This window comes from Malus domestica, chromosome 14 (assembly GCF_042453785.1).
Source record: "Malus domestica chromosome 14, GDT2T_hap1".
Lineage (NCBI taxonomy): Eukaryota > Viridiplantae > Streptophyta > Magnoliopsida > Rosales > Rosaceae > Malus > Malus domestica.
In genome coordinates this window covers 12,716,949-12,744,270 of record NC_091674.1, presented here as the reverse complement: position 1 = coordinate 12,744,270, position 27,322 = coordinate 12,716,949, and the positions used below count along the sequence as shown (strand labels likewise).

General features: G+C 38.3%; 1 protein-coding gene and 1 non-coding gene across 2 annotated transcripts; one reads left to right on the top strand and one right to left on the bottom strand.

Moving 5' to 3' along the window:
* Nucleotides 1-2,486: 2,486 nt before the first annotated feature.
* On the bottom strand, nt 2,487-2,597 carry LOC139191634 (small nucleolar RNA R71). Its single transcript, XR_011575744.1, has one exon. It is a non-coding gene; the product is annotated as a small nucleolar RNA R71 (small nucleolar RNA).
* Nucleotides 2,598-5,598: 3,001 nt separating this feature from the next.
* On the top strand, nt 5,599-9,309 carry LOC114819760 (uncharacterized). Its single transcript, XM_070811725.1, has 5 exons — nt 5,599-6,739; nt 7,463-7,657; nt 7,859-8,221; nt 8,468-9,070; nt 9,116-9,309. The coding sequence occupies exons 1-5, from the start codon at nt 5,599-5,601 to the stop codon at nt 9,307-9,309; spliced, it is 2,496 nt and encodes an 831-aa protein (XP_070667826.1).
* The last annotated feature ends 18,013 nt before the right edge of the window (nt 9,310-27,322 follow it).

Below are 27,322 nucleotides of genomic sequence, written 5' to 3'. Positions count from 1 at the left end.
GGCTAGGTGGATTGGATGCTTGTTGCCTTCTTGTTCTTCTCAAAGTTCGCTCAAAATTGTCGTCGAACTCCAAAATGTTTGCTTGGACAGATTTGGAACTTCGAGTCATACACTCATACCTAAAACAAGAAAACAAGAAACCAAGTCAGAACTGAATTTAAAACAAACAAAAATAACACAAAAATAAATAACGAGGGATTAGCAACTTTGCTAATCCCCGGCAACGGCGCCAAAATTTTGATGCGAAAATTAACTTGACACACAAATTAAACCCTATTTGTGACAATTGTAGTAATGATGTAAGTAGGGATCGTTCTAACCGGGGATTAACTAGGGGTGCTAATCTAATACAAATCGACTTAGAAACACAAAAACTAAACTTAAAGACTCTAATTAGACTACTAAGATTCAAAACAGATTTGAAACACTCAAATCTGCCCAAAACTGACTAAAACAAGTTAATTGACTCAAACAGCAACTAAGACAAGATTTGGACGAATTTGACAAAACTTATGACTCAAAATACTTAAAAACACCAAAGAGGACAGATTATGAAGACTCAAACTTAACAAACTATGGGGAATTGTGTTTGGACGAATTTGAACTAAATGCACAGATTGTAAATTAAAACAGATTGTAAACTAAATGTGATGAATCAATGGGTGATGGAATGGCTAAGGGGTTCTTCTCCACACATGAAATTTATGCAACGTAATCGATTTCCAGTTATCAATTCAATAAGTTGTGAACCTCGACACTCCAAGTTAATTAGGTCCGCTTAAATTAACCTTCAGATTTCCCTAGAATCATTGAATTGGATGAATATGCATCGCAAACAAATTATTCCTAACAAGTTCTCTATATGAACAGCATGATAAAGATACAAGTTAGAATCATTACGTTCTTTGGAAATCATAAGCATCGACAAGGCATTTGAAACTATAAAAAGCATGATACTCTTGCCAGGAATCTACTTAACACGATCGTGACTAGCAACCTTCACTACTTGCAAATATAAATTCATAACGATTAGGTGAAACAAACTTATATCCTAGCATCAAATTCAAGCATGCAAATTAAGCGTGCACTCTCAATCAACATACAAGAATAAGTTCTAAATCAAACGGTTAAGCAAATTGTATTCACGACTTATGCAACCATAACTGAAAGTAATCAACTTATTTCACATATCTAATCATGGTTTTGAATCCACCCTTAGCCAAAACGAATTTAGCCAATCATACTCAATGCAAAACAAAGATTACATGAATTAGACATTGAAATATAAGATAGAATACACCTAAAATTGTTCAACAACTCAGAATGAAGAGCCAAACAATTGAGTGAATCTGTCCCCTTTCCTTGCTTGCGGCAGATTGGATGTTGGTGGTTCCTGGGCTGTTTTGATGATGTAGAATGGATGGAGGACGTATGGAAGTGTTTAGGGTTGATGGGTGGTGCGGCTAGGGTGGTTTTGTGGCAGAAATTTTGGTGAATGGGGCTGTTGAAGATGGAGTTCAGTTTCTGGCGTGAATGGTGAGTTTCTGGATGAATGGGGATGTTTGTGGCTGCACAAACCTGTTTATTTAAAGGGATTAGGAAATTAAAAACCCTAGGCTAATTAGGTAATCAGGAATTAAGTTTAAAGCTTCTAGAATTAAGGAAACAAATCAGAAAATTAAAAGGAAAGGTCAAGGAAATTCGGCCAGGGTTTAAAGCATAAAAAGGAAGGTGTTTTAATGCTCCAAAACAGGAAAGAGCCCTCTCCCTTGCACGGCAAGGAAGAGGAAAGGGCAAGGGAGTGTGGCAAGGGGTCCATGAGGGTTCTAGGCTTTTGTTTTGTGTCCTAGAATGCTTAGAAAATCTTCATAATTGCTGGAACTTTTAGGGACAATTAGGAAAAATCAAACCAAAGTAGGAAACCTTGGCTTAACTTTCCTACTTCAAGTAGGAATCCTTGTTGGAGTAGGAATCCTTGTTCTTCTAGGAATCCTCATGTGATTAGGAATCCATCTTCAATTAGGAATCCTTCTTCGATTAGGAATCCTTCGTGGATTAGGAATCCCTCGTCGATTAGGAATCCTCCTTCATGTAAGCACTTTCCTACTTCAACTAGGAAACCTTGTTCAAGTAGGAATCATCATCTTCAAGTCTTCAAATTCGTCCAAACCTTGGCTCCAAATATGTGACATGCATTCCAAGCTCCAAATTGCTCCAAAATGCTCCAAAATGCATCTTCTTTCACACTTTGACCTTAGAACCTGAAAACACACAAAAGTGACTTTAAACACTAAAATAGCTAAGTAAACACAACCTAAATGCACGAGAACAAGCCAATTAAGTAGCATAAATATGCTCCTATCATTTCCTTACACCTTGAAAGATAGGGCCAAGGGTTGGTTGATGACTCTAGCACCTGGCTCCCTCATCACATGGGATGCCGTGGCTAAGAAGTTTTTGGAGAAGTTCTTTTCCACTCAAAAGACAGCCACATTAAGGGGACAAATCTTCAACTTCAAACAAGATGATGGAGAACCTTTCAATGAGTGTTGGGAGCGTTTTAAAGGCCTTTTGTTGCAATGTCCACACCATGGGTTACCTCTTCACTTACAAATGCAAATTTTCTATGATGGACTAACCCAAACATGTCAATCAACTGTTGATAATGCAGCAGGTGGAGGTTTGAAGAAAAAGAATGCCCAAGAGTCATATAACATTTATGAGATGTTGGGGTCTAATGCTCAACACAAAGATTTAAGGGGTAAGAAAGTTGGAGTATATGAAACAAGCTCTAATCATGAACTTTCATTGCAGGTAGCTAACCTAGAAAAGAAACTTGAAGCCGTGCTCAACATGGTGCCAAAAGCAAATGAGGTGTGTGCTATTTGCAACATACCAAGCCACCTTACTCATCAATGTCCATCTAGGGAGGCCTACCCCGAATTTGTCCAAGAGCAAGTGAACCTCATGAATTCTTACAATCAAAGGCCAAGGAATGATGTGTATTCAAACACATATAACCCAGTTGGAGAGATCATCCCAACCTTTCATGGAGGAACAACAATCAAAATCAATTCCAAAACTTCCAACCAAAACCTGCCACTACACTTGAGGATACGGTTAAGTTGTTAGCTCAAAACACCTTGCAATTCCAACAAACCACAAATAGCACTTTCCAACAACATTCGGCGGCTCTAACCAAAATGGAGACACAATTGGGACAGATTGCTGATGCCTTGAACCAAAGAGAGGTTGGAAAGTTTCCAAGCCAACCAGTGATACTCCAAAGGAACCAAGAGCAAGCTAAAGCAATCACTACACTTAGAAATGGTAAGGTTATCAATAATAGAGTTGGCAATGAAGTTACTAATGAATTTGATCATGTGAATGCAGGGGTTACTCAAGGAGAAAATGAGAAACCAAATGAGGAACCAAGCCAAGCTACTTCCTCATTTGAAGCACCAAATCTTCACAAGGCCGAGAAACCTTACACTCCACTGATGTGAAAATTAACTTGACACACAAATTAAACCCTATGGATGACAATTGTAGTATATGAGCAAATAGGGATCGTTCTAACCGGGGATTAACTAGGGATGCTAATCAATGTAAAACTGACTCAAGAACATAAAAATATAATGTAGAACACTAAACTAGACTCAATTAATGCAAAACTAGGGTTTAAAACACCTAAACAAACTAAAAACTCAAAACAGCAACTAGAAGGCTCAAAACTGCCTAAAAACCACTTTCTGGGCAGTTTTGAGCACCTACACTACTTTGGACGAATTTGGACTATGACTTGACTCAAAACACTTAGAAACACAACTAAATGGATTTCTAACTAATCTAACACTTTAAAATAGATGGGGGAATGATTTTGACGAAATTAAAACTTTAAAACTCAAACTTTAAAAACAAATGTAAAGCAAAACAGATTGTGATTAAATAGAATGGTGAGAAGCTAGTTAGAGGGTTCCTTATCCACACATGAACATATGCATACAACTCAATCTCCAATTACTCTTTCAACAAATCATGAATGACAATGCCCCAAATTAACTAGATTGCACCAATTAATTCTCAGATTTCCCTTGATTCATTGAATTGAATGGAATACGCATTACAACCAAATTATTCTTATCAAGGACCCTAACTATGGAATACGCATGATAGAGACACATATCAAAGATCATTAAGTTCAATGGACATCATAAGCATTGACGAGGCATTCATAACTATGGGATACGCATGTTACTCTTGCCTAGGATTTACTTAACACAATCGTGACTAGCGACTTTCACTACTTATGAATATAAGTTAATAACGATTAGGTGAAATTCCCTTATACCCTAGCATCAAGTTTAAGCATGCAAATTAAGTGTCGACCCTCAACCCACATACATAAACAAGTTATCAATCAAATAGATAAGTAAATCACATTCACAATTTCTGAAATCATAATTGGAAGAAATCAAATCATATAAAACATATGTCCATGGTTTCAAATTCACCTCTAACTAAAAAGAAATTAGTTCCACATGTCTAACATAATTGAACAACAATTTAAATTAAACATGAAAACAGAAACAAAGAAAGAAAGAACTCCAAACACTCCACTAATGGCAGATTGCATGTGCAAGGCTTCTCCTTCCTTTGGACTGCACGGCACTCCTTCTTTCTCCTCCTTTAGTGGCTGCACAAGGTGGATGAATGGTTATGGAAGGATGTAGGAATGGTTTGGGGAAGAGGATGGTGCGGCAAGGTTGAATTTGGGCAGAAAGTTGGGAGTTTGGGGATGGAAGGCTGCGGCAAGGTGGGAAATAGGGTTTTGGACGAATTTCTGAATATGGAGAGGGGGTTCTTCGGCCAAGGGAGGTAAAACACATATATATAGGCAGCCAAACCCTAAAGAAATCAGGTTAGACAAATGGGCTAGGGTTTAGGTGCGGCTAGGGTTAGGAAATCCACCAAAAACTAGGGTTTCTAGAACATTAGGTGCGGCATGGGCTTAGGGTAAGTAATCAGATTTTTTTCATGTGAACAAGGCCTAGGTGCGGCTGATTAAGTGGGCTAGGGTTAGGGTTAGGTGCGGCATAGGTCCAAGAGGCAAAGATGGGTCATCCAAAAGCCCAAAGCCAAGAATAGAAACTCTCGAAAATGGAAACCTCCAAGAATAGAAACTTCCAACTTTAGAAACTTTAGTTGCCAATTCCGACTTCTTTGTTCTTTACTTTCATTTCTTCATTTCTTAAGCTCCCTCGACCTTCAAACTCGTTCATTCCTTGTTCCAAGCATGTACTTTTCAATCCAAGCTCACTTTTGCTCTAAAATGCTCCATTTTGCCATCTTTTATGTCATATGCCCTTTGAACCTGAAAACACATGAAAGTAGCTCAAAAGACTACTTTAACTAAGAAAACATAACAAAAATGCATAAGAACTAGCTAACTAAGGCGCATAAATATGCTCCTATCATCCACCAATACCATTTCCTGGAAGACTTGCCAAGAGCAAGCAGGATAAGTCATTTAAGGAAATTTTTGATATTCTAAGTAAGGTGAATGTTAACTTACCTTTGCTTGATGTCATTAGGAACATGCCGGCTTATGGGAAATTCTTCAAAGAGTTAAACAACTACAAAAGGAAGTATGGACCACATGAGAAGGTAGTGGTGTCTGAGAATGTAAGTGCAGTGTTGCAAAGAAAACTTCCACCAAAGCTCAAGGATCCAGGAAGTTTCTCTATCAACATCACCATAGGGGACAAGAAAGTAGAAAAAGCAATGCTTGATTTGGGTGCTAGCATCAACTTAATGCCTTATTCCGTGTACCTTCAACTAGGTTTGGGGGAATTGAAGGCCACCACCATTTCATTACAACTTGCGGACAGATCGGTGAAATATCCAAGAGGTATAGTAGAGGATATTCTAGTTCAAATTGATAAACTAATCTTGCCTGCGGATTTTGTAGTGTTGGACATGGAAGAAGCTCCTATACGTGACCGAGAGTTGCCTATTTTGCTTGGAAGACCATTTATGGCCACGGCCAAGACCATCATTGATGTGCAAAATGGACTCCTCACTATGACAGTGCTAGGAGAGACCGTTCAATTCAAAGTGTTTGAGTCTCTTTCTCATCCTTCTTCATCTCTTGAGTGCTATGCCATTGATGTGCTTGATTCGCTTGTTTTCTCTAAGTTCTTGCAGGCACAATCTAATGAACCATTACAAACTGTTTTGAGTCAATCTCAAGATGAGTTTGATGAAGAAGACACACTCATGGAAGTGGTAGCTACCTTGGAAGCATTGGCACCGTATCCTTTGAATGTTTCACCTCTTGTAGAGCATTTAGAACCATCTAGGTCACATCTAATACCTTCCATTGTTAAGGCACCAAAACTTGAACTTAAACCACTTCCACCACATCTTAAATATGCATATCTAGCTGAATTTGAAACTCTTCCAGTTATCATAGCTTCTGACCTCAATCCAAATGAAGAAGATAAACTAATGAGAGTGTTAAAAGAGTCCAAATCAGCTATTGGGTGGTCTATTGCAGATATCAAGGGAATAAGCCCTACTATGTGCATGCATAGGATTCTTTTGGAGGATGGATCAAAGTCAACCCGTGAACCACAAAGAAGGCTCAATCCACACATGAAAGAAGTTGTGAGGAATGAAGTGTTGAAGTTGTTAGATGTGGGAATCATATATCCCATTTCTGATAGCAAATGGGTGAGTGCTATTCAGGTGGTAGCCAAGAAGGTGGGAATCACAGTGATGAAGAATGAAAACAAAGAGCTTGTGCCCACAAAGCCCACGGCTAGTTGGCGTGTTTGCACCGACTACAGGAAGTTGAATTCTAGCACTAGAAAAGATTACTTTCCTATGCCTTTTATAGATCAAATGCTTGAGAGATTGGCAGGTTACTCACACTATTGTTTTCTGGATGGTTACTCAGGTTACAATCAAATTGCAATTGCTCCAGAGGATCAAGAGAAAACTACATTTACTTGCCCCTTTGGCACATTTGCATATAGGAGAATGCCTTTTGGACTTTGCAATACTCCAGCAACATTCCAAAGATGCATGTTGGCAATCTTTTCTGACATGGTAGAAAGATTCATTGAGGTATTTGTGGATGACTTTTCAGTGTTTGGTTCTTCTTTTGATGAATGTCTTAACCATCTCTCTTTAGTACTTCAAAGATGTCAGGAAACAAATTTGGTTCTCAATTGGGAAAAGTGCCAATTCATGGTAAAACAAGGAATTGTGTTGGGACATGTAATCTCTAGCAAAGGGATGGAGGTGGACAAAGCCAAAATTGACATCATCACCAATATGGCAGCTCCCACAACCGTGAAGGGAGTGAGAAGTTTTTTGGGACATGCGGGCTTTTATCGACGTTTCATTAAGAACTTTTCAATGATCACTCGTCCATTATGCAATCTGTTAGCTAAAGATGTTGCATTTCATTTTGATACAGCTTGTATGGATGCATTCACTACTTTGAAACAAGAATTAACCTCGGCTCCTATTATTATGGCACCAGATTGGTCTTTACCTTTTGAATTAATGTGTGATGCCTCTGACTATGCTATTGGTGCAGTTTTAGGGCAAAGGGTGAACAAGCTCCCACACGTGATCTACTATGCAAGCCGGGCTCTAAATGATGCTCAACTTAACTATTCCACAACTGAAAAGGAGTTGCTTGCTATTGTTTTTGCCTTAGAGAAGTTTCGGTCATACCTTGTGGGATCTAAAGTTATTGTGTTTTCTGATCATGCAGCCCTTAGGTACTTAATGACAAAGAAGGATGCTAAACCACGCTTAATTAGATGGATACTCTTACTACAAGAGTTTGACTTGGAGATTCGAGATAAAAAGGGAAGTGATAATGTTGTGGCTGACCATTTGTCACGGCTTAATGAGAACCATGGAGTTGGACAACCTTTGCCTCTAAATGAATCATTTCCAGATGAGCAACTCCTTGTTGTTCAAGAAAAAGAACCATGGTATGCTGATTTCGTTAATTATCTTGCTTGTGGTGTAATGAGAAATGACATTTCTTTTAAGGAAAGAAAAAAGTTCCTTGCCATGGTAAAGCACTACGTTTGGGACGAACCATATTTGTTTAAATATTTCCCTGACCAAATCATTAGGAGATGTGTCCCAGAGAGTGAGCAACAAAGCATTCTAACGTTCAGCCATACTTTGGCATGTGGAGGACATTTTGGTGCCAAAAAGACATCTCTAAAGGTTTTACAATCTGGTTTCTTTTGGCCTACTTTATTCAAAGATGCTTTTGATTTTTGTTCTAAATGTGATAGGTGCCAGAAAATGGGGAACATTAGCCGAAGAAATGAGATGCCATTGAACAACATTTTGGTGGTAGAGCTCTTTGATGTTTGGGGAATCGATTTCATGGGACCATTTCCATCATCTTTTGGCTACTTATATATATTAGTGGCAGTAGATTATGTATCCAAATGGGTTGAAGCCATTGCTACAAGAACTAATGATCATAAGGTTGTTTTGAATTTTCTTAAAAATGAGATTTTTTGTAGGTTTGGAACCCCAAGAGCTATTATTAGTGATGGTGGCAGCCATTTCTGCAACAAACCCTTTGAATCTTTGATGAAGAAATACAACATCAACCACAAAGTGGCAACCCCGTACCATCCTCAAACTTCAGGACAAGTGGAGATTAGCAATAGGGAGATCAAGAACATTTTGATGAAGACTGTGAGCCCTAAAAGGAAGGATTGGTCATTGAGGTTGAATGATGCACTATGGGCATATAGAACAGCGTACAAGACCCCCATTGGCATGAGTCCTTATCGCCTTATGTTTGGAAAAGCTTGTCATTTGCCAATGGAGCTTGAACACCGAGCATATTGGGCCATTAAGAAGTTCAACTTTGATTACAAGGATGCGGGAATAGCAAGGAAGCTCCAACTTAATGAGTTGGAAGAGCTCAGAAATGAGGCATACGAGAATGCCAAAATCTACAAGGAACGGACTAAGCTCTATCATGACAAGGCCATCCTACGTAAGGAGTTTCACCAAGGTATGAAAGTACTTTTGTATGACTCACGTTTGAGACTTTTTCCAGGTAAATTGAAGTCTAGGTGGGTAGGACCATTCAAAGTGCTGCAAACATTTCCCCACGGAGCTGTGGAGATAGAGAACATGAAGAATGGCACCTCTTTTAAAGTCAATGGGCAGCGATTGAAACCATATTTGGAACAAGTGGAGGAAGAGCAAGTGTATCAAATTGTCGATTTTCTTGAGTTTACAACACCATGAACAAGCTTCCATGTCTTGCCTAGACATTAAATAAAGCGCTTGCTAGGAGGCAACCTAGCATGGTTTGTGTTCTATTTTCATGTTGTGTTTATGTTGTTACCATTCCATATTCTTTGCCTTCTTGCATTGCATACAATTTTAAGCATTGAGGACAATGCTTACGATAGGTTTGGGGGTATTATGGAAGGTTTTGTTTGTGTGTTTGGTTAAGTGTGTTTTTGCTTACTAATACGAAGGTATATGAGGCCTATGTTGGCAAACAAACTATTGGGGTGCTATGAAAAAGTTTTGTATCTTGTTGTCTTTTATAAAGATGTAACTCTTGAAGATATGATGATAGAGGTACCATACTCAAATCCTGGAAGAAGAATAGTGGAGACTACCCTAGTGAGTTATTTTGAGCCCAATTGCTTCTTTGAGAGGGTTTAAAGTGTTTCTATTCCTATTTTTTTTTCTTTCAATTTCACTTTAAATGATCTCATTACTTCTATTTTGTTTGGATGCTAAGAATTACTCTACTTTGCAGATACCATGTGTTTAGTATCATTCATGAATGAGCTCAATGAGATGATGTTAGGCTATGCATGTTTTAACTACCAAAAGGCTTAAATCCTATCCCTTTGTGTGCTCCATTCACCCTTGTTGCAGCCAAACACTTTAGTCTAATTCTTTCATCACCCACACCATAATCTACCCATTCTAGTTCAGTACAAGCCATACCTTATAGTTTGGGGAATACCAATTTGATGAAAGCTAAAGGTAAATTGAGTGATAGATCAAGATTGTGGCGTGTACCGAGGGCACCTATGTGGAAGTTGTTTCTAAACATAAAAGTTATAAAAAAAAGAAGAGAATCAAAGTGGATACAAGTTCCAAATCTCCTCATTATAAGGTTTAGGGCCTGGACGCCAAAAACAAAGAAGGAAGAAGACAAATGCAAGTGAAGAGCATGATCCTCAAGGACACTTTGGTATGCCCCAAACTCTAGATTTTCATATCACTTCTTTTGTAACCTATAACCTAAGCCTTACATTACAATCTTGAGAAAGACCTAGCTGATCATTGAGGATGTATTCATGGGTGATGGTAAGTGTGTGTGTTATCTATATTCTTAGCATTTGATTCATTTCATGAGATCTACTCAGAAATTGTGCTTCCATTTCAGATTTCATATGTGAGAATTTTGATTCCATTTACATAATTTCACTCATATATGTTAGTGGAGAGACTAAACCTTAGGATCTGAGTGAGAACTTGAGTGGAAACTGTGAGGAGTAGAGTTGAGGCGAATTCTATCTTAAGCAATTGGGTATGGTGGCCTTGAAGTTGTAAGACATGGAGAAATATCTTTATACATTACAATTGATACGATCCTTTGGAGTAGCAAGCTTTTGAGTTTGAATGTATGACAAAGTTTTCATTAGTTCTTATTAGTTTGTGTAAAGCATGTTTTAACCAACATTTATGAATGTTTTGTGTGTTGTGTGTGTTTTAGTTTTAAGTTTGCTCAAGGACTAGCAAATACCAGGTTTGGGGGTATTTGATAGTATACATTTTGTGTACATTTATATCATCCTTATTTGGCAGTGTTGTGATGTTTTTGGATCAAACTAGTTGTATTTTACATTATTTGGTGTTAGTGTGCAGCCAAGTGTGTTTTAGGATCAATTGGAATGCAAATGAAGTAAAATCACCCCTTTTGGTAGCTGAACATTATCCCAAGCGTGGAGAAGATTATTTTTAGGAGTTAATTTGAAGTCCCAAATGAGGAATCTAGGACTACTTTGGCTGCTGAAATTTCAGGAAAACATGTGGAGGGAAAGTGGTGCATTCGGTCATAAACAAGGCAAAAACATTGGAGTTAAATTAGGTGGTTCCACACACCTTGCCGTGCATTTCCTTACCTTTCCAGCTCCCTTTTGCAGCAACAACATGCACTCCCATTAAACTAAACCATTCAGCCACATTTACACCTTCAAGCACAGCCATGCCGTGCACTTTCATACCCTTTTCAAGCACTTTCCTACTTCAACTAGGAAACCTTGTTCAAGTAGGAATCATCATCTTCAAGTCTTCAAATTCGTCCAAACCTTGGCTCCAAATATGTGACATGCATTCCAAGCTCCAAATTGATCCAAAATGCTCCAAAATGCATCTTCTTGCACACTTTGACCTTAGAACCTGAAAACACACAAAAGTGACTTTAAACACTAAAATAGCTAAGTAAACACAACCTAAATGCACGAGAACAAGCCAATTAAGTAGCATAAATATGCTCCTATCACTGATTCTTTGGCTTCAACTTCCCTTCTTCAAGTAGGAAACCTTGTTTGAGTAGGAAACTTCAATCTTCTAGGAATCCAACTTCAACTAGGAATCCATCTTCAACTAGGATTTCATCTTCAATTAAGCACTTTCCCACTTCAATTAGGAATCTTTATATCTTCAATTCTTCAACTTCAAAACACATTCCTAGCTTCATCAATCCTTCAAATTCGTCCATCCCTTGTGCTTCATGTGCATGAACTCCATTCTAGCCCAATTTTGCTCCAAAATGCTCCAAATTGCATCCTTTTGCTCACTTTGTCTCTAAAACCTGAAAACACATGAAAAAAGCTTAAAAGACTAATTTAACTAAGAAAACACAACATAAATGCATAAGAACTAGCTAACTAAGGCGCATAAATATGCTCCTATCAAATTCCCCCACACTTAGCTTTTGCTAGTCCTCGAGCAAAACAACGAAACAAAACATGACATAAACCTTCCAACAATCGCCTCAGGGATTTCCAATGGTACATGACATATTAAAAATCATCATTCCCATAGATTTTAGTCATCTTCACACTTAAGCACATACTTAATCATAGTCACCACGTACTAGTTCACATATAGCCATTTAAAACATGATTTTGAATGTAGTAACATGCCTTAGAGAATTTGCTCAAGTCCTTACTAGATATGCACTCAATTTTCACACAGATTTTCTAACTCCACACCCTATACTAGTTATATGTGAGAAGATTGATGTAAATATGAAAACGAACGCTCACATATATGTATAACAAAGAAAGCATTTTCAGGAGTTAATAAGCATTTAGATATGATCTCATGAATGGAATGCTACTACTTAGATGCGAGAACCAGAGATATCATATGCTCATACCAATTCCAAACTCCACATATTGAAACACATAACAATCAAGATAGAAGCAAAGGGTTGTAACGGGGCTAAGGTATTGGCTAACAAAGAAAGGTAACAATAAACAAACATTCTTAAAGAATAATAAGCAAAGTAATGAAATTGACACTTAAAATTCACTTTTGCATGCAAAAATCGATTTTGAAACACAAGGGGAAGACTCATGCAACACTTAGGGTCAAATTCAACTTTTTGGACCCTTGCTTCAACAACCACCAACTTAGAGCTCATTTTATGCTCTTTCAACTCCTTTTCATACTTTTCACACTTTTTTCTTTTTTCCTTTCTTTTTCTACGAATTTTCTTTTTTTTTTCTTTTGTTTTTCTTTGTCTAACCCGTGCCCTTCTACTTCTTTTGGCACACAAACTTTCCCTTCCCCCACACTTAGTTTTCTGCACAACATTGATCAAAAGGAATTCCCTCTAAGTCATGCTTTATTATCCTTTAAGAACAAGGGTATGGATAGTCCTAATCTAGGCTAGGTAAGGATAATGTGGCTAACAACAAAAATAGGCTAAATAAGGCTCAAAGGGGCTGATCCTACAAAAACAAATGCATGGGTTGAAGGCTTTTTGGCTCTGGTGATAACTACTAAACAACTTCATCTTGTTAGTTATGCTAATCAATTTTTATGCTTTGAATGAAATGGGTATGAGTTCTAATATGTGGATCTATAATGATGACACGCCTTCTAAGTAGCAACCAAGCAAAGAATGATGAGATCATGCAACGACTTTAGAAAACAACAAATTCACAGATTATTAACTCTCCAAAGAATGTTTAGGCTCAAGTCTCACAGGGTTGTAGCGTTAGTTTGAGTTCATTCCTTCAAGCATATTACAAAAACTAAATTTTCTTTTCCCTTGTGATTACATGTGAATTCGTAAACAACAACGATGACCAAGCATAAACCAAAGAGTAAATCAAACGTCCATCCATGTTTATAACTTTCTTTAACGGTCATGCAATTAAAAACCAAATCCTCATCATTGTGTTGGAAGGTACTCTACGACACAAACACACAAAAACAACTTTAAAACAACTCTTTTTGGGTTTTTTCAAAACTCTTTCTATTTTTTTTTCTTGAATTTTCGGATTTTCTGGTAAAGCCACATAAAAACACATCAAAACATTCTAAAAACAATGAAAAACAACCTTTGAAATGTTAGGTGGTAAAATTTTACGAATTTGACACAAAAACACTTTGTTTACCCCCCCACACTTAAACCAAACATTGTCCTCAATTTTTCAAACATAGACTCACACAAAAGCACGCAAATAACATAACTAGCAAACATGACAAATATGGCAAAGTAAAAGCAATAAAGAGTAGGGTTTAGGAACGCAAATCTGGTTGTGATGCCGGAGCTTCCTAGGTCTTCTTTATTCGCATGGGTTGCCTCCCAAGAAGCGCTTGCTTTAACGTCTTCCAGCCGGACGATGCTCCATTGAAGGTTTATGGAACCCCACGGCATGGAGGGGTGTTTCCACAACCTGACCTACGAAATACTTCATCTTTTGGGTCCTTGAATGGGATGGGATAATGATCCTTTCTTATTGTCATGTTTTGCTTCTCTAAATCAACACGAACTCTCCCACCACGTTGTCTTCGATTTGGTACCTGCACCATACAAGGTAACAACCTATTAGTCGAAATGGGAATCGAAATTGGAATAGGTGGCTTACCTTTGTACGGCAAAAAAGTGGTAGCACTATGGACAAATGCACAAGGGTTGCATTTGGGCAGATTTGATAATTTCAAGGTTGGGGCCGTGCACTCTTTGTTGTTCACTCCAATTCCTTCCTCGATGGTGGGTTGTGGTACATTCTTCTTGACTAGTGTTGAACATTCCTGCCCTATATTTTCAATTACATTAATAGCACAACAAGAACGAACATCATTAGTATTCTCAACCGATTCAGAAACCTTAAAGTTAATCATATCACCACCAAAGGCCATAGTTACTGCTCCCTTGGCCACGTCAATCTTGGTTTGAGCCGTTTTCATGAATGGTCTTCCAAGTAAGAGTGGTGATGGTGGAGAGTGGGTTGAGTCCTCCATATCAAGCACATAGAAATCTGCAGGAAAAATCAAGTGGTCTACCTGCACCAAAACATCTTCCAACACTCCTTTGGGATATGCATTAGATCGATCGGCTAATTGAATAATAACACCATCATTTTTAAGCTTTCCTAGATTCATAGATGCATAAACAGAATATGGCATGACATTTATAGATGCACCTAAATCTAACATAGCATTATCAAACCTCGCATTGCCAATAACACAAGGGATAGTGAAACTACCTGGATCTTTGCATTTAGGTGGTAACTTTCTTTGCAACAATGCGGATACATTCTCACTTACGTGTACCACCTCTTTCTCCCGAATCCGTTTCCTTGTTGTACAAAGCTTCTTCAAAAACTTGGCATACTTCGGGATTTGCTTTATAGCCTCGAGGAGAGGGATATTGACATGCACCTTTCTAAATGTCTCAAGAACGTCTTTTTCCTCTTCTTCGTTCTTGGCTTGCAAAAATCTGCTAGGAAAGGGTACATCCGGAGGAATAACATTAGAATTAACTTGAATTGTACCTTCCTTACCCTTATTGGCCGAATTGGATGGCTTGGGTGATTGCGGCAAAGGGTGTTCCATCCTTGCCGTGGGTGAGGTTTGGTGTTCTTCCTCAAACAGTAGCTTTTCATCCTCTTTTTGACTTGAATTGGATGCTTGAGGTTCAAGTCCAACTTGTTTGCCACTCCTCAATGTAATTGCTTTGGCTGTTTAGAATCCCCCTTTTGGATTTGCAACGGTTGAACTAGGGAGTCTTCCTTGGTCTCGAAACTGTCCTACAAACTCCGCAATTTGCCCAATTTGTTTTTCCAAGTGATCCACCCTTTTAGCTTGGGTTTGCAATGCTGTGGTTTGATTCTCTAGCCCCTGAGACAAAGTGTTGAGTAATTTAAGAATTGTATCATTATCCAAGGACGTACCTGAATTTGGTGGGGCAGATTGTATTTGAGTTTGATTTGGTGCGAATGGCGTTTGATAGAAACCCGGGGGTTGTTGCCGAAATGTGTTTTGTTGTTGGCCTTGTTGGGGTTCCCGCCATTTGAAATTCGGATGATCACGCCAACCGGGATTGTAGGTGTTAGAAAAGGGATCATTCCTTTGTTGGTATTGCTGCCCAAAGCCCACGGCATTGAGGGTCTCCCACCCTCCGTTCTCGATCAATTGTGGGCACTTGTCCGTAGGATGTCCTTGCATGGAACATACACAACACGCACTTATGATAGGAGCATATTTATGCGCCTTAGTTAGCTAGTTCTTATGCATCTTTGTTATGTTTTCTTCGTTAAAGTAGTCTTTTAAGCTACTTTCTTGTGTTTTCAGGTTTAGCGGACGTATTACATGAAATGATGCAATTTGGAGCTTTTGGAGCAAAAAGTGAGCTTGAATTGAAAAGGACATGCTTGGAACGCAAGGTTGGGATGGAATTGAAGAGTTGATGATTTGAGGTTTCCTACTTGAAGTAGGAAAGCTAAGCCTAAAAGTTTCCATTTTGGGTCGATCTTTCCTAAATCGGAATTGGCAACCAAAGTTTCTAAAAGTTGGAAGTTTCTATTCTTGGAGGTTTCCATTTTCGAGAGTTTCTATTCTTGGCGTTGGGCTTTTAGATGACCTAAACCCAAATTTCCTTGTGGACCTTCAACCCATGCCGAACCCTAGGGCCTAATCATCTAAAATCTGCCATGTTAAACCCTAGTCCATTTCTCCTAAACCCAAGCCGCACCTAACCCTAGCCCATTGTTAAAAATCTGATTTCATTAGGGTTTCTAAGTGCCTATATATACCACCCTTACACGCTAGCCACAGACATCTTGCCCTCTCCACAAAATCAGAAAATCATCTCTCCTTCTCCCCACCTTTTGCCGCAGCCACCATCACCCAAAATCCATCCATTCCAGCCGCCACTCATCCATTCCAGCAACCTACCCCACTGTGCCGCACCACCATACACCTCCCTTACCCTTTGCCGAACCACCATATCATCCCAAATCCATCCCTAAACCGAAATCACATCCAAACAGCCCCTAAACCCTCACTGCCGCAGCAAGGAGAAGAAGAAAGAGGAGCTTTCTGTGCAGATTTCAAAGTGGACTTCTTTGGCATTTTAGGTGTAATCTTTCTTATGTCTTGGATGTTTCAATTCAATAAACTTTGTGTTGTGAGTATGAGGAACTAAACCCCCTTAGTTGGGGGGTAATTCGAAACCATGTACATGTTTGCAATTTGATTCGATTACATTCAGTTGTTATTTCATAAGTTGTGGATTCGATTCGTTCATCTATTTGATTGATACTTATTTATGTATGTTGATTGAGAGTGCACGCTTAGTTTTCATGCATGAATATGATGCTAGATTATGAGGGAGTTTCACCTAATAGTTACAACCTTATAATCACAAGTAGTGAAGATCGCTTGAAATCGATCGCGTTGAATGAATTCTTAGCATAAGTTTCATGCAATTCATAGTAACAAATGCTTCGTCAATGCTTATGTTTTTCATAGAACGTAATGATTCTTGCTTGTATCTCTATTATGCAATTCATGTAGGGAACTTGTAGGGAATGTTTTGGGTTGTCGTATGCAATCATCCAACTTGATAAATTCTGGAAAAACTGAGGGTTAATTAGTGCAATTCACGGTTAATTCGGGGCATTGAGTCTTTATAATTTATTGGAAGAACAACTGAAAATCGTTTTGTTTGCAAGTGTGACATGTGTGGAGAAGAACCTCCTAACTAGCCTTTTATCCATCTATTTCACCAAAATCGTTTTTACAATCTGTTTAGTTTCAAGTTTCTGTTTGGTGTTAAATTTTCGTCCAAAACAAATCCCCCTTTAATTTGAAGTCTTAGATTAGTTAGAAAGTGTTTTGATTTGTGTTTCTAAGTATTTTGATTCAAGTTTTCATCAAATTTCGTCCAAATTAGTGTAGGTGCTCAAAACTGCCCAGAAAGTGGTTTTTAGGCAGTTTTGAGCCTTCTAGTTGCTGTTTTGAGTTTTAGGTTTGTTTAAGTGTTTTAACCTTTACTTTTGCATTCTTTGAGTCTAGTTTAGTGTTTTAAACTTTCTTTTTGAGTTTTTAAGTCAGTTTCCAAGTGTTTAGCAATCCCTCCTAATCCCCGGTTTAGAACGATCCCTACTTACATCTTTGCTACAATTTGACAAAAAGAGGGTTTAATTTGTGTGCTTAATATATTTCGCATCAACTTACATTTTGAACTTTTGGCCCTTCCACAACCTGAGAAAGCAACGTAGTAAGGTTAGCCATTTGATTTTGAAGTTCGGTTATGGCACTTACCTCATTCACTTGGTGTTGCCGTGGGGTGCCTCTTTGTCCAACGCCTTCGTATTGTTGAGCGTTCAACGCTCGATTGGCAATCAACGTCTTTGCTGCCGTGGGTGTCTTGTCCACCAATGCTCCTCCTGCCGAGGCATCTAGCATTTGTCGTTCGATTGGTAGAAGTCCCTCGTAGAAGTATTGTAGAAGAAGCTCCTCCTTCATTTGATGCTGTGGACAAGAAGCAACAAGAGATTTAAACCGTTCATAATATGTAGGAAAAGACTCACCTTCTTCTTGTTGAATTCCACTTATCCTTTTTCGTAGGAGGATGACTCGAGAAGTTGGGAAAAACTTCTCCAAGAAAGCTCGCTTCATGCTTTCCCAAGATGTGACCGTTCCGGGAGCTAATTCATACAACCAATCTTTCGCCTTTTCCATGAGAGAAAAGGGAAAGGCCTTCATCTCCAATATACTCCCGTCGACATTGATTGGAGTCATGCTTGAACACACCACCTCGAATTCTTTCAAATGCTTATTAGGATCCTCCATGGACAACCCATGGTACTTTGGAATATGGTGTAGCAAACTTGACTTTAACTCGAATTCCTCGGTCTTTCCTTGGGCAGCCGCCGGATATTGAATACATAGAGGTGCGGCATTGTCCAATCCAGAAGCCGAGAGCTCCTTGATTGTACGATTGTCTTGTCACATGACTGTCTCCACTTCACCCACCTGTGCCGTGGGTTCCTCTTCCTCAATCTCAACTTCGGCTTCCGAATTTGAACTTGATTCACTAGGTTCTGGATTCTTCCTCTTTCGTCTAAACTCTCGTTCACAATCGTCGTCAAAGTCCAATATGTGTTCATGAACCGGATGAGAGCTCCGAGTCATAAACTAGTACCTAGAAACACAAAACAAAAACAAAGTCAAAATCTGGACACAAATAAAACAAATTGAAATAAAACAATCCAAGGGATTAGCAACTTTGCTAATCCCCGGCAACGGCGCCAAAATTTGATGTGAAAATTATGTTGACACTCAAATTAACCCTCTTTTTATCAATTGTAGCAAGTATGTAAGTAGGGATCGTTCTAGGCCAGGGATTAGGAGGGATTGCAAAATCACTTGGACTTGACTCAAAAACTTAAAAACAAGTTTAAAACACTAACTAGACTTTAAAACACTAAAACAAACCAAAAGACTCAAAACAGCAAATAAACACTCAAAACTGCCTTAAAACACAAACTAAATGGGTTTCTAACTAATATGACAACTAAAAATTAAAGGGGGATTGATTTTGGACGAATTTTGAAAACAAAACAAAACTTTGTAAATTGAAAAGACTCTAAAACGAATTTGGTTTAAATGGATGGATGGAAGGCTAGCTAAGGGGTTCATCTCCACACATGTCACACTTGCATATAAAACGATCTCTAATTGCTTTTCAATAAACCATGAATTCCCAACGCCCCAAGTTAATTAGGTCCGCTTAAATTAACCTTCAGATTTTCCTAATGTTATTGAATTGGATGATTGCATACGACAACCCAAAGCATTCCCCACAAGTCCCCTACATGATTGCATAATAGAGATACAAGCAAGAATCATTAAGTTCTATGAAAACCATAAGCATTGACGAAGCACTTGTTACTATGATTGCATGAAACTTATGCCAAGAATTTACTTAACACGATTGTGATCAACAACCTTTACTACTTGTGAATATAAGTTCATAACGATTAGGTGAAATTCCCTTATATCCTAGCATCAAATTCATGCATGCAAACTAAGTGTCAACCCTCAATCAACATACAAGAATAAGTTTTAATTCACATAGATAAGCAAATTGAAATCACAACTTATGAAACGCAATTAGAAGTAATCAAACCATATAGCAAGCATAATCATGGTTTCGAATCCCCCCTAGCCAATGGGGGGTTTAGTTCCTCATACTCGCAAATAAACAAAGATAAATAAATTTAAACATTAAAACAAAGATAGAAAACACCTAGAAACGCTCCACAATCCAAGCTCCTTGAATGGCATGCACGGCTCCAAGTTGTCTTCCTTCTTCTCCTTGCAAACTCACGGCACACAAGGTATGTTTGGGTGAATGGTGTAGTGAAAATTTGGTAGAGGATGGTGACTAAATGGTGCAGCAAAGGATGGTATTTATAGGCTGAAATTCGCAGCCCCTATGTAGCAAAGGAAAAGGATTTAAAAGCCTAATTTGTATAGGATAATAACACACAATCCTTGAAGGAAAAGGCTAAGGCTTTTAGAAACCAAGGGGGAAAGGAATAATCAGGTTTCTAGAAGTTCTAGAAAGGTTTGGGGCGTCACTTTTGTAGGACAAGGGATAAGGCCTTCTAGAAAGGTTGTTTTGTGGCTGATTTCTAGAAAAAACAAGGGATAAGGTGTGGCACCTTTGTAGGAGTGGATAAGGGCTTCTAGAAACCAATTTTAATGTGTCCTAATCTGAAAATAAATCCCCCATGCAGCTGGAATTAAATTAGGATAGGATTAGGATAGGATAGGGTTTGGATAATGTTTTGGATAAGGTTTCTTCACTTGAGCTGATTCTTTGGCTTCAACTTCCCTTCTTCAAGTAGGAAACCTTGTTTGAGTAGGAAACTTCAATCTTCTAGGAATCCAACTTCAACTAGGAATCCATCTTCAACTAGGATTTCATCTTCAATTAAGCACTTTCCCACTTCAATTAGGAATCTTTGTATCTTCAATTCTTCAACTTCAAAACACATTCCTAGCTTCATCAATCCTTCAAATTCGTCCATCCCTTGTGCTTCATGTGCATGAACTCCATTCTAGCCCAATTTTGCTCCAAAATGCTCCAAATTGCATCCTTTTGCTCACTTTGTCTCTAAAACCTGAAAACACATGAAAATAGCTTAAAAGACTAATTTAACTAAGAAAACACAACATAAATGCATAAGAACTAGCTAACTAAGGCGCATAAATATGCTCCTATCAGTTACAATTGCCTTGTCAATGCTTATAGTTTTCATGAAACTTAATGATCTTTGATTGTACCTTTATTGTGCTTTTCACGTAGGGGACTTTTAGAGAATGCTTTGAATTGTTGTATGTGCTTTCCCATCCAATTCATTAACTTAAGGAGAACTTGAAGGTTAAAAAAGTGCTGTCACAGTTAACCTGGAGTATTGAGTTTCATGACTTATTGTGAGAAGCAATTGGAAATCAATTTGAATGCAAGTGTGTCATGTGTGGAGAAGAACCCTCTAGTTACCTGATAGGAGCATATTTATGCGACTTATTTGGCTTGTTCTCGTGCTTTTACGTTGTGTTTCTTTGGTTATTTTAGTGTTTAAAGTCACTTTTGTGTGTTTTCAGATTCTAAGGCCGAAGTGTGCAAAATGATGTATTTTGGAGCAAAAGGAATGGGTGAATTGAAGACTTGAAGAAATAAGGATTCCTAATCACATGAGGATTCCTAGAAGAACAAAGATTCCTACTCCAACAAGGATTTCTACTTGAAGTAGGAAAGTTAAGCCAAAGTTTCCTATTTTGGTTTGACCTTTCCTAATCCTAAAAGCACTTATGTTCCAGCCACTTTGAGGACTTCATATGCACTTGAGGACACAAAACAAAGGCCCTAGAACCCTTAGAGACCTTTGCTGCACTTACCCCATCTTCCACCTTCCTTGCCGTGCAAGGGATCCACTTCCCTTTCAATTTTATGACATCTAACCTTCCCTAAAACCCATGCCGCACCTTGTGAGGGATTTCTGACCTTTTTTCCCCTTCCTTGCCGTCCAAGGGAGAGTGATTCTTTCCTATTTTCTGAATTAAAACACATTCCTTTTGTGTTTTAATCCCATGCCGCACCTTTTAGCTTATTTCCTTTAAATTTCTGATTTGTTTCCCTAATTCTAGAAGCTTTTGACTTAATTTCTGTTTACCTAAATAACCTAGGGTTTTAATTTCCTAAACCCTTTAAATAAACTCTCTTTTGCAGCCACAAAACATCCACTCATTCACCATTCACGCCAGAAATCATCCACCACTCTCTACCACATCCATACTTCACCATTCATCATATTTTCTGCCCAGTGATGCGAAATAGATAAGCACACAAATTAAACCCTCTTTTGTCAAATTGTAGTAGAGATGTAAGTAGGGATCGTTCTAGACCGGGGATTAGGAGGGATTGCTAAACACTTGGAAACTGACTTAAAAACTCAAAAACAAAGTTTAAAACACTAAACTAGACTTAAAGAATGCAAAACTAAAGTTTAAAACACGTAAACAACCCTAAAACTCAAAACAGCAACTAGAAGGTTCAAAACTGCCTAAAAACCACTTTCTGGGCAGTTTTGAGCACCTACACTAATTTGGACGAAATTTGATGAAAACTTGAATCAAAATACCTAGAAACACAAATCAAAACATATTCTAACTAATTTAAGACTTCAAAGTAAAAGGGGATTTAGTTTTGGACAGAAATTGAAAACAAAACAGAAACTTTAATTAACACAGATTGTAAAAACGATTTTGGTGAAAGGGATGGATAAAAGGCTAGTTAGGAGGTTCTTCTCCACACATGTCACACTTGCAAACAAAACGATTTTCAGTTGTTCTTCCAATAAATTATAAATACTCAACGCCCCAGATTAACCGTGAATTGCACTAATTAACCCTCAGTTTTTCCACAAGTTATTAAGTTGGATGATTGCATACGACAACCCAAAACATTCCCTACAAGTTCCCTACATGAATTGCATAATAGAGATACAAGCAAGAATCATTACGTTCTATGAAAAACATAAGCATTGACGAAGCATTTGTTACTATGAATTGCATGAAACTTATGCTAAGAGTTCATTCAACGCGATCGTTTTCAAGCGATCTTCACTACTTGTGATTATAAGATTGTAACTATTAGGTGAAACTCCCTCATAATCTAGCATCATATTCATGCATGAAAGTTAAGCGTGCACTCTCAATCAACATACATAAATAAGTATCAATCAAATAGATGAACGAATTGAATCCATAACTCAAGAAATAACAACTGAATGTAATCGAATCAAATTGCAAGCATATACATGGTTTCGAATCACCCCCCAACTAAGGGGGTTTAGTTCCTCATACTCACAACACAAAGTTTATTGAATTGAAACATCGAAGACATAAGAAAGATTACACCTAAAATGCCAAAGAAGTCCACTTTGAAATCTGCACAGAAAGCTCCTCTTTCTTCTTCTCCTTGCTGCGGCAGTGAGGGTTTAGGGCTGTTTGGGTAGTTTTGGATGATTTTGAATGAGGAAGAATGGTGGAAAAATGTCTAGGCTGGGTGTAGGGCACGGCTAGGAAGGTTTGGGGTCAGAAAATGTGAGGGACAGGTTCTGGCGTGAATGGATTTTCTGGATGTGTTTTTGGGTTTTTGAAAGGTAGATAGGATAGTATGGTGGTGCGGCAAGGTGTGGGAATGGTTTATGGAGGTGGAGAATGATGTATGGATGTGTGGAATGGTGCTGGAATCGATGGAAGCTGCGGCAAAAGGTGGGAAAGGTTGCTGGAATGGGTGGTGGCTGCGGCAAGGAAGGGATTAGGGTGATGGTGAATTTCTGATTTTTTGTAGAGGGGAAGAGTGGTGCGGCTAGGTGTGGGAATTAAGTATATATGCACTTAAAAACCCTAACAAATCAGATTAGGGTTTCACTAAACCCAAATCCACCAGAAAAATAAGTTAAACAATCAGAAATTTGGTGAGAAAAAGGGCCTAGGGTGCGGCAAGGAGTGGGCTAGGGTTAGGGCTTCAACATGGCAGAAATTAAATGAAAGGGGCCTAGGGTGCGGCATAGGCTTAGGGTCCACAAGGAATTAGGGTTTAAGTCATCTAAAAGCCCAAAGCCAAGAATAGAAACTCACGAAAATAGAAACCTCCAAGAATAGAAACTTCCAACTTTTAGAAACTTTGGTTGCCAATTCCGATTTAGGAAAGATCAACCCAAAGTGGAAACTTTTAGGCTTAGCTTTCCTACTTCAAGTAGGAAACCTCAAATCTTCAACTCTTCAATTTCATCCCAACCTTGTGTTCCAAGCATGTCCTTTTCATTCCAAGCTCACTTTTGTGCTCCAAAAGCTCCAAATTGCATTATTTCATGTAATATGTCCTTTAAACCTGAAAACACATGAAAGTAGCTTAAAAGACTACTTTAACGAAGAAAACATAACAAAGATGCATAAGAACTAGCTAACTAAGGCGCATAAATATGCTCCTATCAAATTCCCCCACACTTAGCTTTTGCTAGTCCTCGAGCAAAACAAACAAAAGAAAGAAAACGAAACGAAACAAACTAACTAAAGCAAACCTAAACCTTCCAACGTTGCCTCAGGGATTTCCAATGCACATGACATGTTAAAGATTGCAATCCCCACAGATTTGAGTTATCTTTACACAAGCACATACTTAATTAAAGCCACCACTTACTAGTTCACAAGTAATCAATTAAAACAATGCTTTGAATGTAGTAACATGCCTTAGAGAATTCCCTCATTTCCTTACAAGATATACACTCTATTTTCACTCAGATTTTCTAACTCCACACCCTACACTAGTCATATGTGAGAAGATTGATGTAGATATGAAAACGAATGCTCACATATATGTTTCACAAAGAACGCAATTTCTAGAGTTAAGAAGCATGTTTAGATATGATCTCATGAATGGAATGCTACTACTTAGATGCGAGAACCAGTGACACCATATGCTCATACCAAATTCAAACTCCACAAATTGAAACACATAACACTCAAGGTAGAAGTTAAGGGTTGTAATGGGGCTTAGGTTGTTGGTTAACAAGGAAAGGATAGGGAAAACAAACGTTCTTCAAGCAATAGTAAGCAAAGCAATGAAATTGAGACTTAGAATTCACTTAGATTGCAGAAACTAACTTTAAAACACAAGGGGAAGACTTAAACAACTCCTTAGGGCCGAATTCATTGTTTTGGGCCCTTACTTCAACAAACAATACTTTGGAACTCTTTCTCTCAATTTTTCAACTCTTTTTCATACTTTTCATATTTTTTTTTTTTTTTTTTTCTTTTCTTTGCCGTGCCTATGGCACACAATTCCTCATGAAAAATACTTCCCCCACACTTGTTTTCTGCCAACATAAATAAAAAGGGAATTCAATTTGAATCATGCATTACTATGCTTTAAGAACAAGGTATGGATGGTCCTAAACTAGGCTAGGTGAGGTTAATGTGGGTTAACAAAGAAAAGGCTAAACAAGGCTCAATGGGGTTAAAACCTACAAAACATAATGACATAGGGGATTCATGGCTTTTTGGCTAAGGTGGTGGTCACTACACAACTTCATCTTGAATATGTGTTATGCAAATCAATAACATGCTTTGAATGAAATGGGCATGAGTTCTAGCATTTGGAACTAAATGATGAAACGCCTTCTAAGTAGCAACCAAGCAAAGAATAATGAGATCATGCAACGACTTAGAAAACAAAGAATGCACAGATTTTAACTCTCCAAATAAATGTTTAGGCTCAAGTCTCACAAGGTTGTAGCGTTAGTTTGAGTTCCTTCCTTCAAGCATGTTTCAAAAACTGATTTTTTTTCTTTTATGATTGCATGTGAATTCATAAGTTATAACCACAACCAAGCATAAAGAGTAAATCAAACTTTCATCCATGTTAATCACTCTCTTTAACAGCCATGTAATTACAAACCGAATCCTCATCATTGTGTTGGAAGGTACCCTAAAACACAAACAAACACACAAAAACAACTCTTTTTGGGTTTTTAAAACAAATTTTTCAAATTTTTATGTAATTTTCGGATTTTTACTTCAAAACACACTAAAACACACCAAAACTGCTCAAAAACACTTAAAAACAGCAAGGAACAAGTCTTCAAGTTTAGGGTGATAAAATCCCACGAATTTGCATCTAAAACACTTAGTTACCCCCCCACACTTAAATCAAACATTGTCCTCAATGTTTCAAGCATAAAATCACACTAAACAAAAAGAAACACACAAACAGCAACTAAAACAACTAAATAGGCAGATTCGAAATAAATAACAAAGGGAAGAGTTTAGGAACGCAAATCTGGAATTGGAGTGATTCCGTGGTCTTCCTTTGTTGCATTGCATGGGTTGCCTCCCAAGTAGCGCTTTCTTTAACGTCGTACAGCCGGACGAAAAGCCCATTCACTCTCCATTTGTGCCCACGGCACTCAAAGAAATATCCTCCACGGTTTGTTCAACAAAGTTCTCATAATATGGCTTCAAACGGTGTCCGTTCACTTGGAATTCGTGACCTGTTTTGAGACTTTGAATCTGGATGGCACCATAAGAAGATATGTTAGTAATAACAAACGGTCCAATCCACTTAGAACGTAACTTACCGGGAAACAAACGTAAACGGGAATTGAACAATAGCACTTTCTGCCCAATTGAGAATGATTTCCCACGGATCATGTTGTCATGGAAAGCTTTGGTCTTTTGCTTGTAAATTCTTGCATTATCGTACGCCTCAAGCCGTATCTCATCAAGCTCATTCAATTGCAATCTCCTTTGACTTCCTGCTTCCTCGAGGTTCATGTTAAACTTCTTAATGGCCCAAAATGCTTTGTGCTCCAATTCAACAGGAAGATGGCACGCCTTGCCATAGACAAGTCGGAAGGGGGACATCCCAATGGGTGTTTTGTACGCCGTACGATACGCCCAAAGTGCGTCATCAAGTCGTAGACTCCAATCCTTCCTTGTTGGCCCAACGGTCTTCTCTAGGATTTGCTTGATCTCACGGTTAGAAACATCGGCTTGCCCATTAGTTTGAGGATGGTAAGGTGTAGAAACCTTATGGGTGACACTGTTTTTCCTCAATAACGCTTCAATAGTCCGATTGCAAAAGTGTGACCCTCCGTCACTAATGATCACTCGTGGCATTCCGAACCTTGCAAAAATGTTAGTTCTAATAAAATCTGCAACCACCTTAGAATCATTAGTCCGGGTGGCCTTGGCTTCCACCCACTTTGACACATAATCAACCGCAAGCAAAATATATGTAAAACCATACGAAGAAGGAAAAGGACCCATAAAATCAATACCCCAAACATAAAAAATTTCAACATTTAGGATAGAAACCTGCGGCATTTGGTCCCTAGCACTAATACCACCCATTCGTTGGCATTTATCACATGTTAAGCAAAAAGTTTTAGCATCTTTAAAAATACTAGGCCAATAAAATCCACATTGTAACACCTTAAGGGCTGTGCGTTGTGTACCAAAGTGCCCTCCACATGCATATGTGTGACAAAAACTCAAAATTGAATGACATTCAGAATCGTGCACACAACGACGTACAATCTGATCGGGACAAAATTTCCATAAGTACGGATCATCCCACACATAAAACCGTGCATCATGCCTAAGTTTATCATGTTGGTGCCTAGTG

Excerpts from the sequence above, each read along its gene's own strand:
- LOC114819760 (XM_070811725.1), top strand. The coding sequence starts at position 5,599 with ATGCCGGCTTATGGGAAATTCTTCAAAGAGTTAAACAACTACAAAAGG. Across the intron at positions 8,222-8,467 it reads GTTCAGCCATACTTTGGCAT|TGGCAGTAGATTATGTATCC; the intron begins GTGGAGGACATT and ends TATATATATTAG. Across the intron at positions 9,071-9,115 it reads ACGTAAGGAGTTTCACCAAG|GTAAATTGAAGTCTAGGTGG; the intron begins GTATGAAAGTAC and ends GACTTTTTCCAG.